Below are 12,288 nucleotides of genomic sequence, written 5' to 3'. Positions count from 1 at the left end.
ATCATCTGGAGATGACTTCATTATGTAAGCGGATACGTTCTGTTCACGTGATTGAAACTCTCGCCGAATCGGGCTTAGCGTTACCGTTCGTCTGCTTGTATGTGAATACATCGAGAGGCAGCAAGCTATAGTAAAAAAGTACGTTAGACAAGTGACTGTAAGGGGGCTCGCCTGCTATGGCAGGCATCGTACCCAACTCATCTGGGGAAATAAAGGGGCAAAACTCAATCGTTACACAAAAGTTACCAGACAACTCATGACTTGGGCGGAGTAGCTTTAGCCAATAGTGGGTTTGGTAAATGCTCACAGAATTTCTCAAGCCTGCCAATGAAAATTTATCATTGTTCTGACTCGCTGCCACCAAATACGAAACTAGCCGATTTCGGCCTAGCAATACTCATCGCGGCATCACCCGAAACGGCCTAGCGCCGTTTGTCCCAATCAGCACAACGAGACCCCCTTAAACTTAGTTTTTCCGACGTCGAAACGCCATCACAAGTACAGCTTCAACCCTTTTCCTCCCCGTGATAGTTGTCACTGTGCGGTCGTTACTCTCGAGGGGCTAGATTTTCGACTGCTACGCTTGACGCTGAGATTCTTCTCACTCTCACGTCGTTGAGCCTCCCAACACATCCCACCTGACTGCGAGGCTACCTGGTAGTTTCTTGCACCCCGTCCTTCACGATTTCGTTCCATTCCAACTCGCACGCCATGGCTTCTACAGTCAATGCTGTATGTTCTATCTTCTTGGCGCTTTTTCTGATTGATTTGCTGTTCGCGCTATCCCTGTCCTCGACATAAAGGGCTAGCAATTGATGGATGGTGTTCGCTGACTTCGAGGGCCCCAGATCAAAATTCGCCGAAAGAAGAATGTGAAGAAGGGAATTCAGTTTTGTTTGATGGTATGCGGTGCCAGTGGAACAGGTATTTCGCGCAATTCTTTAGTATTGTCTCCAGACGCGTGATAGCCACTGACCACCCTATCCAAAGGTCGCACCACTTTTGTCAATACGCTTTGCGGAAAGCAAGTCCTGCAAGGCAAAGATGCAGACGATCCAACAAACGCCCATTTGGAAGAAGGAGTGCGCATTAAGCCCGTCACAGTTGGTGTGTGGTTCAAACCTTAGGTCTATTGTGGTGGGGACTGACTGGACGTAGAACTTGAATTAGACGAGGAAGGGACTCGCATTTCGTTGACAATTGTTGACACTCCCGGGTTTGGTGATCAAATTGATAATGAGGAAAGGTAAAAGGTGACTGGCCCTGTGGAATTGTGCAAAGCTAACCTGTTTTACAGTTTCTCTGAAATTGTCGGCTATCTAGAACGGCAATACGACGACATTTTAGCAGAAGAATCCAGAATTAAACGTAACCCTCGATTCCGCGATAACCGTGTTCACGCTCTCCTTTACTTTATCACACCTACCGGCCATGGCTTGCGAGAGCTCGACATTGAATTGATGAAACGCCTCTCTCCTCGTGTTAACGTCATTCCTGTCATTGGCAAGGCTGATTCGCTCACCCCTGCTGAACTGGCAGAGTCGAAAAAGCTGATCATGGAGGACATTGAGCACTATCGTATCCCCATCTACAACTTCCCGTACGATGTTGAAGAGGATGATGAGGATACAGTTGAAGAGAATGCCGAACTTCGAGGACTGATGCCGTTTGCCATTGTTGGATCTGAGGATGTTCTTGAAATTAACGGTCGTAAGGTCCGTGCTAGACAGTATCCATGGGGTGTAGTTGAAGTTGAGAATCAACGACACTCGGACTTTTTGGCCATCCGAAGTGCGCTTTTGCACAGTCATTTAGCAGACCTTAAAGAGATCACCCACGATTTTCTTTATGAAAACTATCGTACTGAGAAGCTTAGCAAGAGTGTTGAGGGTGGAGCTGCAGCGTATGTTTGCCAACCCCTGGCATGTGAAGTGAAGATTTTCCTAACATCGTATGCAGTAACCAAGATTCGTCTATGAACCCCGAGGACTTGGCATCCCAATCCGTAAGATTGAAGGAAGAGCAACTCCGTCGCGAAGAGGAGAAACTCCGCGAGATCGAATTGAAAGTACAGCGCGAAATCAACGAGAAGCGTCAAGAGCTTTTGGCCCGCGAGAGTCAACTGCGGGAGATCGAAGCCCGTATGCGCGAGCAGAACCGACAAATGGAGCAGAATCCCCAAGATGGACCCAACGGAGAAGCTGGTCCTTAGATATATTTGCTGGCAGGGCCACGCTTTGGAGGGAGACTCATACATGGCCAGTTCCATTCCGATGCTGTTACTTTTTGATGCCATCGATTCTTGGTTTAGCAAAAGTAGTGGGTGCTACTTCACTTATTCCAAAATGTGCTTTAACCTGAGAATAGTAGGAAGCCAGCGGGGGGGTGCAACGAGCAGAGAGCCATGTAACCCGTGGATTTGACCTTTCTAAACTTGTTCTTTTTATTTGATACTAAGACCTGATTCATACTCACTATGCTCTTAATATTGATTCCATATTTTTTAACATTCCATTTTCTCTTATTCCCACAGCCTGTAGCCCTATATTCCTTTTTTGATTTATTAACGTTCTCGCTATTTTCTACTTGGTATCGGTTCTCTGCTCCATAACTTGCTATTGTGCTCTTATCTTCAGAGTGAGTGTTTCTTAGTAACGATGTTTTTCTTCACAGTATACCCTCTTTCGGTTTAGATACTTTTATTTCTGACCTAGTCAATCCTCATCACTCATGTTTTTTGCTTCATGCTGCGTGCGCGCCTTCTGATGGGCTGTGGGTAGGGTAGGAGTAGTAGGCTGTATGACGAAGTGTATTGTAAGAGAAAAAGAAGAAAGTGTCTTTTTTGAATGATTAGACAGGGGTGCTACGTAACCTGCGCACTCTAGCGTTGGTTCATTTTCAATAAACAGATTTAGTGAGTAAAAGATAATATATAAGTTTGTTTTATATCCATACCTAGACCCTGCTCCCCAGCTAATTCAACCAACTGAACAATAAGACCATATATATCATTCAACAAAGCTCTTTTGGGGGGAATGGAAACGGGGAGGGGAAGAGGGAAAAGAAATTGCAATAAAGATAAAGTGGTTTCTCAAAACTACACAATGAAAAAGACAAAATAAACATGGACGCTCTCCAGAAATCAAAATCGCCAAAAAGGGAAAGGGAGGTGGGAATGACTCGAAAAGTCATTTTTGACAAAGTGTCCGTTCATAGCCGAAAGTAGAGCCGGGGAGATGCAAACAGCACAAGAAGTATTAAGAGGTAGTGAGTTCCAGATGAAGGTGAAGGTGGGGAAATCAGCAATGGCTCTGGAAAGCTCCAATGTGCGCAGCAAAGTTACTCCATTCATGTCAACAACAGGCTAGGAAAGCTCAGAAATGCTCATGCATATGAGAAGAACGGAAGGGAAGCAAGAGGCATTGTTTTTCAACTCGCACAAAATGGTGAGGTGTATGCATAAATTGGAATTTGAAATTCCTCTGCGCCGCACATACATATTCTTATTTACTTATACAAAAGAGGGACCGCGACGAAAGCCTTCTTTGCCTTGTTTAGTTTATTGGGGTTTATTCCAAAAATCCAAACTGGCTACGACATCCTCCCCGGCTTCATCTTCGTATGCATATATGATCTATGCTATAAGTTAGTAAATGAAATCTTAAACTTAAACGTAAAAGAGCGAATATATATCATACTTCTCTGGTTGAAGAATGTAGCATGCGAATATTTCGCCCTGTCATGATATGAACAAGCTCGCTAGTTTCTAGATGTCGTATCTCAATAAAACTCGACTCAAAAGCCAGAATGTATGGATACGAGAGAGCAAAGGATGTCGGATTGCCTTCCCAGGCTATCCGCCAGTCAGGCCGCGCGCGCCATCCGTTCCTGTTCACGAAAAAGGAGAAATCACTATAGTTTAGCAGGAATTCTCCATTCAGCCTTTCGATATGAATTGGTTTGACGTTTTCTTTTCTCGCAACAAAGTCAAGCGACGTATCGGCTTGGTCAAGTAGAGATTGCCGCTCGGTGGTTTCCAAGCTCACGACTTCGAAGCCACGAGAACAGCCCACACAAAGGGTAGATCTCAGGAAATGAACAGATGATGATTCCGCGGGAATGTAAAATTCCTATATAACGTCATCAGTGACAGTAAAATGATTATTTGCAAATTTGACTTACCTTGAACGGTTTGAGCGCATCCTGCCCACTCTGGAACATCTTACTTAAAGGCTTCTTCTTTCCTTTGGCAAGATTCTCCATAGGCTCAAACACCTTAATCGTCGTCGAGAGCGCAGATGTCTTGACAGAGCAAACAAGGTGTCTGCCCAAACCAATACCAGACTTGAAGAAATTTGCATGGCCTTGAATCTTTTTTGGTCGACGAACCAATGGGTTCTGTCCGTCATGGACGTCCAGCGCCTCTAGAGGATATGAGCTAAGAGTCTTGTTGGCTAGGACGAGCATAAGCTGATACTCCTCCAAAGTATCAATTTGTGTAACAGCAGTGGCTTCTAGAACTCGCTTTGGCTTCGCGGATTTATCTTTCGGCCATCTTTCAGACAAGTAAATACCACTGTCGGTTCCGTATACCAATTTCCGGCCACCATCTGTATAAAGTGTAAGCAGCTATGTCAAATCAAAAAGGGGATCTAAGGAAGCACTAACCAATAGGTACCAAACAATTGACTCTATTTGCAGCGGTGAAGAAGCTTTCGCATAAAATCGTCTTCGAATAGAAATTGTTGCTACGTTCTCTCAATTTTCGCTGCTGCTCTTCAACCAACTCGATAAATCTCTTCCGTTGAGTTATTGATGTTGCCCACAACGTTTGATCGTAGCCTCCTTTCCCAAGATGTCGGAACGTGATGGGGAAAGCATCTTTAGTTGCCGGAGGGTTGTTTACTGCACGCCCAGCAGCAAGCAAATTGGTTGACGGGCGCTTGGCGAGACCTAGCTTGGGGATGACTTCTTCCATTTGCGCAATAACGAGAAGCTCTAATGGTATAGGCTTCTTGTAAACTCGGTACTCTTCGCGTTTGTTAACAGCTTTTATCCTGACAAGCAGAACTGCGTGATCGAAAAGGTACGCAGTAACTTCAGACGAATCCGTGGGCCCCTTTTTGAAAGCCATTTTAATTAACATAGTTCGATTTTCCTCCGTAAGTTTCAAATCGACATAATCACCAGCCGAAAACTTCAGAGCCATGTTCAATTGCATCAAATTGAAATGATTTTCTGACTTTCCACTCTCTGCATTCACCCGAGATAAGAAATCACGGATGAGGGCAATGGCCTTCGGAATATCCTCCTTGTCTGGATTGTCATCCTTGGTATACTTGACCACATTTTCTAATAGTAGTGGATATCGAGCAAGACGAGTCGTTGGTTTCGTGAGGTAGCCGTTTAATTCTAACTTCCTCGATTCCTTGAGTCGTTCGGTTTCTTCAACGAATTTGGCAAAAGCGGGGTTAGATGCACGCTCCTTTTCAAACTCATATTTGCCGTACAACTGATTGGCACCATACTTGATGAAGGGATCAAACCGAGGGACATATTGAAGGAAGATATCACCAACTGAATGGACAACTTGGCTTTCCTTTTGGCGAGCATTTAATGCTTCCGAAAACCGACAATTGACATTCAGGACTTCGAGGACGTTACCAAATACCGTTCTAATGAATTTTTCTCGTCGGTGTTCAGGCACGGGAGAAAGGTTGGTATTGTGCGCAGATCTCAGCGGACGCATCCAGAAATCACGGAGATATTCCAAATCTTTGACGAAATCACGTTCAGTATACATTATTTCAAAGATAATCTCTTGCCGTTTCTTTTCCTTATCGTCAATACTATCCGCAACTTCCTTTGGCACCATATTGATCCACAACTTCTGGTCTTCATTGTCGTCTTGATCATGGAGACTTCCTTTGGACGCAGATGATCTTAGACCAGGCTGGGGTTTCAAATTCAATCTGGCTTGTTGTTCCAAGCGTCTTGGACAAGCGATAGAGTAGCAGAGTTGATCCCGTGTGCAAGTCGGAGAATAGCATTCTGTCAATAGAGTAAAGACACCGTTAACTTCCGACATTGGAGATTCCTCTCCCATAGTTTCCCTAAACTGATAGAGCTCTCCAGGAGCATCTCGCAGTCGATGGTCGTAGGTCACATCATGGAAGAGTTTCTGTGCATCAAGTGCTCTGCCCAGGAGTAGAGCCAGATTCCGGTCAGTTGTTTTGATGATGTAGGATAACAGGTCTACGGCTTCAGCACCAGTAAAGGCATTGGTATAAGCCAAGTCGTTTTTGATCCTTTCACCGATTGAAATTCTTTCTTTGAACACCGATGCAACACGGGATAGTAAAGCAGGATAAACAAGAGGACCTCGAGAGCGATGGGATGCAACAGTTCCAGAATTGGAGAAGCCGGTTTTACCGGATGAAGGTGTCTGTAAGCTGTTGTTGCGCTCAGGCGTTACAGTTGACGCCATCGATAGAGTACGAGACTGGAGTGAACTTTCACTAGGATGTCTAACTCTTGGCTGTGAATCTTGAGGTGTTGTGATTTCTGGAAGCGTGGGTATTTGGTGAGAGGGTGGCCTTTCCATCATGGGACCTTGGTCCATACGCTGCTCAATAATACGAGTATCCAGGCGTTCCAGGCGCTCCCGCTCCATATCTGCCTCCCTCCTTCGATTTGGAACAACTCTGCCGGAGCTAGTCATCTGTGCATGATCACGATCAGAGACGTACGAACGCAACGACATTGTACGCTCGTTATCATGCCTTTCCGGTACGATTCGGCCATGGGCCGTTCGGGAACTCATTGGATGGTAGCCCTGCTGTCTAAAAGCGTTGGGAGGCGCTTGATTGTAGTTATTTGGCGGAGCATGAAACTGCGGTGGCCGGGGCCCCGGTCCAGCCATGGAGCGTGATCTGTATGGATCCGAGTTCAAGGCGGCTGGGGGAGGAACGCGAGTGGGAGGTTTCATGGGCGGATACTGAGGTGGAGGCCGGGCAATGGAATCCATCCTCTGTGGAAATGGATATTGAGATCGATTTGAGTATGGAGGGATAGGGGGGTTGCGAGGTTGGAGATGGGTTGGCATGTTTCCGTTAGGCTGCCGTCGGGGGTCATATCCGGACTCTGGCGGTCCATAGCTCTGATGCGATTGTCTCATCGGTGCGGGAGGGGCACGCGGTTGCATGTAGGCTTCTGCCGAATGCCCCGTCATCGTGTGAGCCCGTTCTTGATGAAATGGGGATGTCTGTGAGGTCATAGTCTGCGAGCGCCCCGGCGGTGGGGCGCCTCCAAAGATTTCCGAGAAGGCCGCATCCCGTTGGTACGATGAAGCATGGCCATATTGGTTGGGTCGGGGATTCCGACCCTGCTGGGACCCGTAATTCGCCATAATTTATAGAAACGAAGGCTAGGGGAAAGGAGGGAAATGGAGTGGAATTGGTGTAAACAACGGCGATGCGGGTTCGAGGCACGCCTTAGGCGGCTTCCACGAGCGCCCTGCTAGTAACTGCACGGAGGTGACTGGCGAGCAAGGCTGGCAAAGCACTTCACTGAAATGGCATGCTTCGCAAGGCCAGTTGGGGTGATCGGTGCCACCGCACGACGGGATGACGACGACAATCGGAAAGACCCGTGTGAGGACGCCCACGCAGCGTCTGAGAGCGAATGCAGTCGAGATATACCACGATTGAGGATTAGAACGAGGTGAGGTGACGCAGAAGGCCTGGGGGTCAACGCCCAAACGTCCACATAGTGCGGGTTGTTCAATGGGGGCAGGGGTTCAAAAACTCATGTCCTTACCCAGCAAGGAACGCGGCTTGGACAACACACAGAGCTCGCGAAGAACCGAGCAACACAAAGAATGCAAAAAAAAAAACAACACCAACACGCAAAAGAGAAAAGATCGATGCAGTGAAGAGTGCGTGAAGGCTCGATGGTTGAGCTGCGAATCATCGGGCGGCGGACGGGCCACCTCCTCCAATGTCACGTTTGGGTGTATTCCGTACGTGCGGCTGAGCTGCCGGTGGGGCCTGCTAGCCAATTGTAGGTAGGCGATCCATATCGGACCAATCACAACGGCTCTCGGCCAGGACGGTATTTCACGCGCTCGAAATTACGGTAACTGTGGCGTCGTGTGGCTGTGCGTCGAGGTACGACGTCACGTGCGGCTTGGCGTGGTCAGGCGAGGTGACGAATCGGGCAAGCACGAAGTCTGGCAAGGACGCCGTTTTGGGCAGTTTTGACGCACTCGAACGCGCGCTTGAGACACCGCGAGCATCATGGCGGAGAGCGAGCTGTCGCCCAAGTTTGCCCCGTTCTTCGGGATGGTGTGTTTCCGTTTCTCCTTGCGGTGGTTGACTGACTGAGCTGACTCTCGCAACGACAGGCAGGGATAGCATCGGCAGTAAGTTGGTTTCGTTCTTAGCTCCCAGCAACCGTTACTCACCAGGCACACCATTCTTGCAGATGATCTTTGGATGTACGTTTGCAGCTCCTGGCTTGCTTGACCCCACGAAGTCCACTCACAAACCCTGGCATAGCACTCGGAGCGGCATATGGCACGGCGAAAGCTGGCATCGGAATCGCCAATGTCGGCACCTACAGACCTGACCTCATCATGAAGGTGCGTATATCTGAGTATTCTATCGTGGGGGGTGTAGCTGATTGGGGCATTACAGTCACTGGTGCCCGTCGTGATGGCTGGTATCATCGCCGTGTATGGGTTGGTGGTTTCCGTCCTCATCGTGGGTGATATAGGAACGCCGGAGCAGAATTACAGTTTATATGCGTACGTCGCGGTGACCCCTCTAGTCCTGTGACCACTCTGGACAGTCATTAATTATGCCTCCCCTAATAGAGGATTCATCCACCTTGCCGCCGGATTATCCGTTGGCCTCGCTGGCCTAGCAGCTGGCTATACAATTGGAATAGTCGGGGATGCAGTATGTTGACAGCTACATTTCTAAGGCTGTGTGATTGCAGCTAAAATATGTGTAGGGAACACGGTCATACATGCAACAATCCCGGGTGTTCGTTGGCATGATTCTGATTCTCATCTTTGGCGAAGTCTTGGGTCTATATGGGTATGCTTTTACCCTGCACTCTTATCTCATATGGGCATTCTCTAACTTTTTCTATTTATAGCCTTATCGTCGCGTTAATCCTTAACTCAAAGCGTTAATCGTAAGAGTCATCATCGATCTCAACACCTTGGTTCGTTTTATTCTGCAGGATACCTGTATTGTCTAGATGGTGGACTTCATGTATATTCCGGCGTGACAGCGGTCATAGTTACTGTTTCATTGGGATTTGGTTTCTTTGGGCGAAAACAGGCAATATGATAAAATACTATGTACAACTTTCAGCTTTCCAACATCCCCCTGCATCTAGACCCGAGAAGAGCCGTAGCATTCTAACTGGTCTTCCTATCCAAAATCTGCATATGACAGCAGCAACAGCAGAAAACGAACGCAAGATTAAGTTTCCTTTCTAACAGTGCCTTGGTCCGGCCGGCGAGCCGTACGTACGCCATTGACTCCGAACAGGTAAAGGGCTTGGCGGAAGCCGAGGGCACTACGTCAGATGGGAGGTTTAGCTCAAAGTCAGACATTCAGACACGGTGAAACTATGCCTCGCTTCTTGACAGGTCTTCGACGCTCTTAGTGTTGAAAGCTATGCATCCGTCGCTCTGCACCGGTCTGACGAAGTCAATGATCGCACGACGTTCTTACAGCGCGCTCTCTTCGTCTCTCCAGCCCCTACTGACCGATTGCAATTGACCAGAGCGGCAAACCCTATTCCTCGCTCCCTTGCCCTGCGCCCCCCCCCTCCCCTCCTCTTCCCCGACGCCATTGTCCAGGTTGAGAATCCAGAATACCCTAGGCATGAGCGGGGGAAGCTGCCTGGGAGTTCATCGTATCGACGGGATCGCGCTTTTGACGCGCACCGGAATCTTCCTTTCACCTCCTCTCTCGACCGCATAAACCACAAGCGATAATAAGAAATAAAAAAATTCAAAATAGTCCCCCCAATGGCGACGGAGGCGATCCCGCCGCCGCAGAAGCCACTACCCAAATCGCCCACGAACCGCCATCCCGATTTGGACGCTGGATCGTATGGCCTCGATGTGAAGCGGCTTGGCCCCGCGCGGTGGCCGTCGCCGCGGCCGAAAACACCGCTGGATATTATTCAGAACCGCGAGAATATCAAGGCGCGGATGCCGAAGCGGAAGCTGAAAATCGAGGACTTTGAGCTGCTAAAGACTCTGGGCACTGGTGCGTTAGCTGGATTCTCCAGGAAAAACAGGGACGTTGGTGGACTTTGTTTTTAGGGCCATTTGATTGACGAGTTTTTTTTTTTTCTTCGTGATATCTAGGGACGTTCGCACGCGTATGGTTGGTTCGACTGAAGAATCCAAAGGACTCGGTGAACGCGATATATGCCTTGAAGGTGCTCCGCAAGGCTGACGGTATGTGTTCCCTGCAGCCTACTTGCTCTCCCGCAGGCCGTCCAGTCGTTTTGGCCTGGTGTGACGTATCATATCCCAGCTAACGCGGCCGTTGCCCGTCATGCAGTGATCGAGCTCAAGCAGGTTGAGCATGTGCGGAACGAGAACAATGCTCTCCACGCTGTCGCCGGACACCCATTTATAACGACTTTAGTTGCCTCTTTTTCCGATGAAGAGTGTTTGTATATGCTGGTACGTCTCAGCAATTGATTCTCCCACCATACACCCAGCTCGTGCCTCATTTTCCGGCGTATACATGCTCTCGTGCTAACCCCGCATGTTCTACAGCTCGATTATTGTCCTGGCGGCGAGATCTTCAGCTTTCTCCGGCGAATACGGCGATTCAACGAGGCCACGGCCAGGTTCTACGCGGCCGAAATCGTGCTGATCATCGGCTACCTGCACGACGTGCAGGGCGTCGCATACCGCGACCTGAAGCCGGAAAACATCCTCCTCGACGCCGAGGGCCACCTGAAGCTCGTCGACTTCGGCTTCGCCAAGCAGCTGTACGGGCACGAGACGTACACGCTGTGCGGCACGCCCGAGTACCTGGCGCCGGAAGTCATCCACAACAGCGGGCACGGGCTGGCAGTGGACTGGTGGGCGCTGGGGATCCTGATCTACGAGTTCCTGGCGGGCCAGCCGCCGTTCTGGGACCCCAACCCGATGCGCATCTACGAGCAGATCGTCGACGGCGCGCTGCGCTTCCCGCACCACATGTCGGCGGCGGCGCGCGACATCATCGGCGCGCTGTGCAAGACCAGCCCGTCCGAGCGCCTGGGCCACATCTCCGGCGGCACGCAGCGCGTCAAGGACCATCCGTTCTTCCGCGGCATCGACTGGGACGACCTGTACTACCGCCGCGTCAAGGGGCCCATTGTCCCCCGCGTCGACCACCCCGCCGACGCAGGCAACTTCGAGGAGTACCCGCCGCCGCCGGACCCGAGCACGCAGAGCGTGTACACGGGCGAGATGCGCAGGAAGTATGAGCGCTTGTTCAATGATTTCGATGACTACTGAATGAAGGAGCTGTGCCTTTCTCCTCATCTTTCCTAGTTGCTATCATTTATCGTCATTAGTACCCGAAACTCCGGCTTCTTCTATATAGACGCAGCCATATCATCCTTCTCCGATATATGTACTGTACCTACATATATTCTCCCGCCCAGACCTGCACCTATTTCATTTTTTGTCCCATCTCTGTTCTTGTACAGCCTTGGCACATCACTTGTTGGGTATATGCATTCTGTCGGGCTCATAATTACCCATTTTGCCCCGCAGACAATCTGCATTTATAGCGATGTCAAAATGCATCATAATGCTCTATTTCTACTTTTTCAGAAAAAACAAAAATTAAAACGACAAAAAAAAAGTTGAATTTGAAAAAAAAGGCAAAAAAGGTATGTCAAAAAACAAAAGTATACGTCCACGTGATGATGCTTTGAGGGTTCTCAAAATGTGACTTATACACATAAGTCCCGGGGCCCACATACATCTTTGGCATTGAATCAGTTAAATTGCATATCCATTTTACTAATATCGCGACAGTTCTCTGCCGGTTCGAGGCGTTCCTTCAAGCCACAGCTCTCAATGACATTCATGTGTGGTAAAAAGCTTAGAACTCTTTAGGCGTAAGGTCTCTACCCATAAAGTGGGTGGAACTGGATTAAAAATATGCAGAGGGATCGACTTACACCCAAAACATAGGTCTCATGATAACCGGCTCCATGATGGTTGGAAGAGAGAGAGGTATTAGGATCGCC

At 48.9% G+C, this 12,288-nt stretch overlaps 4 protein-coding genes across 4 annotated transcripts; 3 read left to right on the top strand and 1 right to left on the bottom strand.

Annotated features, from left to right (window-relative positions):
* Nucleotides 1-711: 711 nt before the first annotated feature.
* Nucleotides 712-2,212, top strand: CDC11 (Cell division control protein 11; the record flags this gene model as incomplete). The annotated part of the gene is made up of 6 exons (XM_049253194.1): nucleotides 712-732; nucleotides 849-924; nucleotides 991-1,107; nucleotides 1,159-1,246; nucleotides 1,298-1,903; nucleotides 1,960-2,212. The coding sequence occupies 6 exons, from the start codon at nucleotides 712-714 to the stop codon at nucleotides 2,210-2,212; spliced, it is 1,161 nt and encodes a 386-aa protein (XP_049107789.1).
* A 1,347-nt stretch (nucleotides 2,213-3,559) lies between these two features.
* On the bottom strand, nucleotides 3,560-7,408 carry ROM2 (RHO1 GDP-GTP exchange protein 2; the record flags this gene model as incomplete). Its single annotated transcript, XM_049253193.1, has 4 exons — nucleotides 3,560-3,634; nucleotides 3,699-4,130; nucleotides 4,183-4,610; nucleotides 4,669-7,408. 4 exons carry the CDS (start codon nucleotides 7,406-7,408, stop codon nucleotides 3,560-3,562), a joined length of 3,675 nt encoding a protein of 1,224 aa, XP_049107788.1.
* An 889-nt stretch (nucleotides 7,409-8,297) lies between these two features.
* On the top strand, nucleotides 8,298-9,199 carry VMA11 (v-type proton ATPase 16 kDa proteolipid subunit 2; the record flags this gene model as incomplete). The annotated part of the gene is made up of 8 exons (XM_049253192.1): nucleotides 8,298-8,345; nucleotides 8,405-8,422; nucleotides 8,485-8,497; nucleotides 8,559-8,641; nucleotides 8,697-8,806; nucleotides 8,876-8,960; nucleotides 9,016-9,101; nucleotides 9,163-9,199. The coding sequence occupies 8 exons, from the start codon at nucleotides 8,298-8,300 to the stop codon at nucleotides 9,197-9,199; spliced, it is 480 nt and encodes a 159-aa protein (XP_049107787.1).
* An 849-nt stretch (nucleotides 9,200-10,048) lies between these two features.
* PKA4 (cytochrome c oxidase subunit 1) lies at nucleotides 10,049-11,545 on the top strand (the record flags this gene model as incomplete). The annotated part of the gene is made up of 4 exons (XM_049253191.1): nucleotides 10,049-10,292; nucleotides 10,394-10,486; nucleotides 10,566-10,717; nucleotides 10,814-11,545. 4 exons carry the CDS (start codon nucleotides 10,049-10,051, stop codon nucleotides 11,543-11,545), a joined length of 1,221 nt encoding a protein of 406 aa, XP_049107786.1.
* Nucleotides 11,546-12,288: the final 743 nt, after the last annotated feature.

This window comes from Ophidiomyces ophidiicola (genome assembly GCF_022830035.1).
Source record: "Ophidiomyces ophidiicola strain CBS 122913 chromosome Unknown scaffold_16, whole genome shotgun sequence".
NCBI lineage: Eukaryota > Fungi > Ascomycota > Eurotiomycetes > Onygenales > Onygenaceae > Ophidiomyces > Ophidiomyces ophidiicola.
The sequence above is the reverse complement of the archived record's forward strand: the minus strand, read 5'-3'. Positions and strand labels throughout refer to the sequence as shown.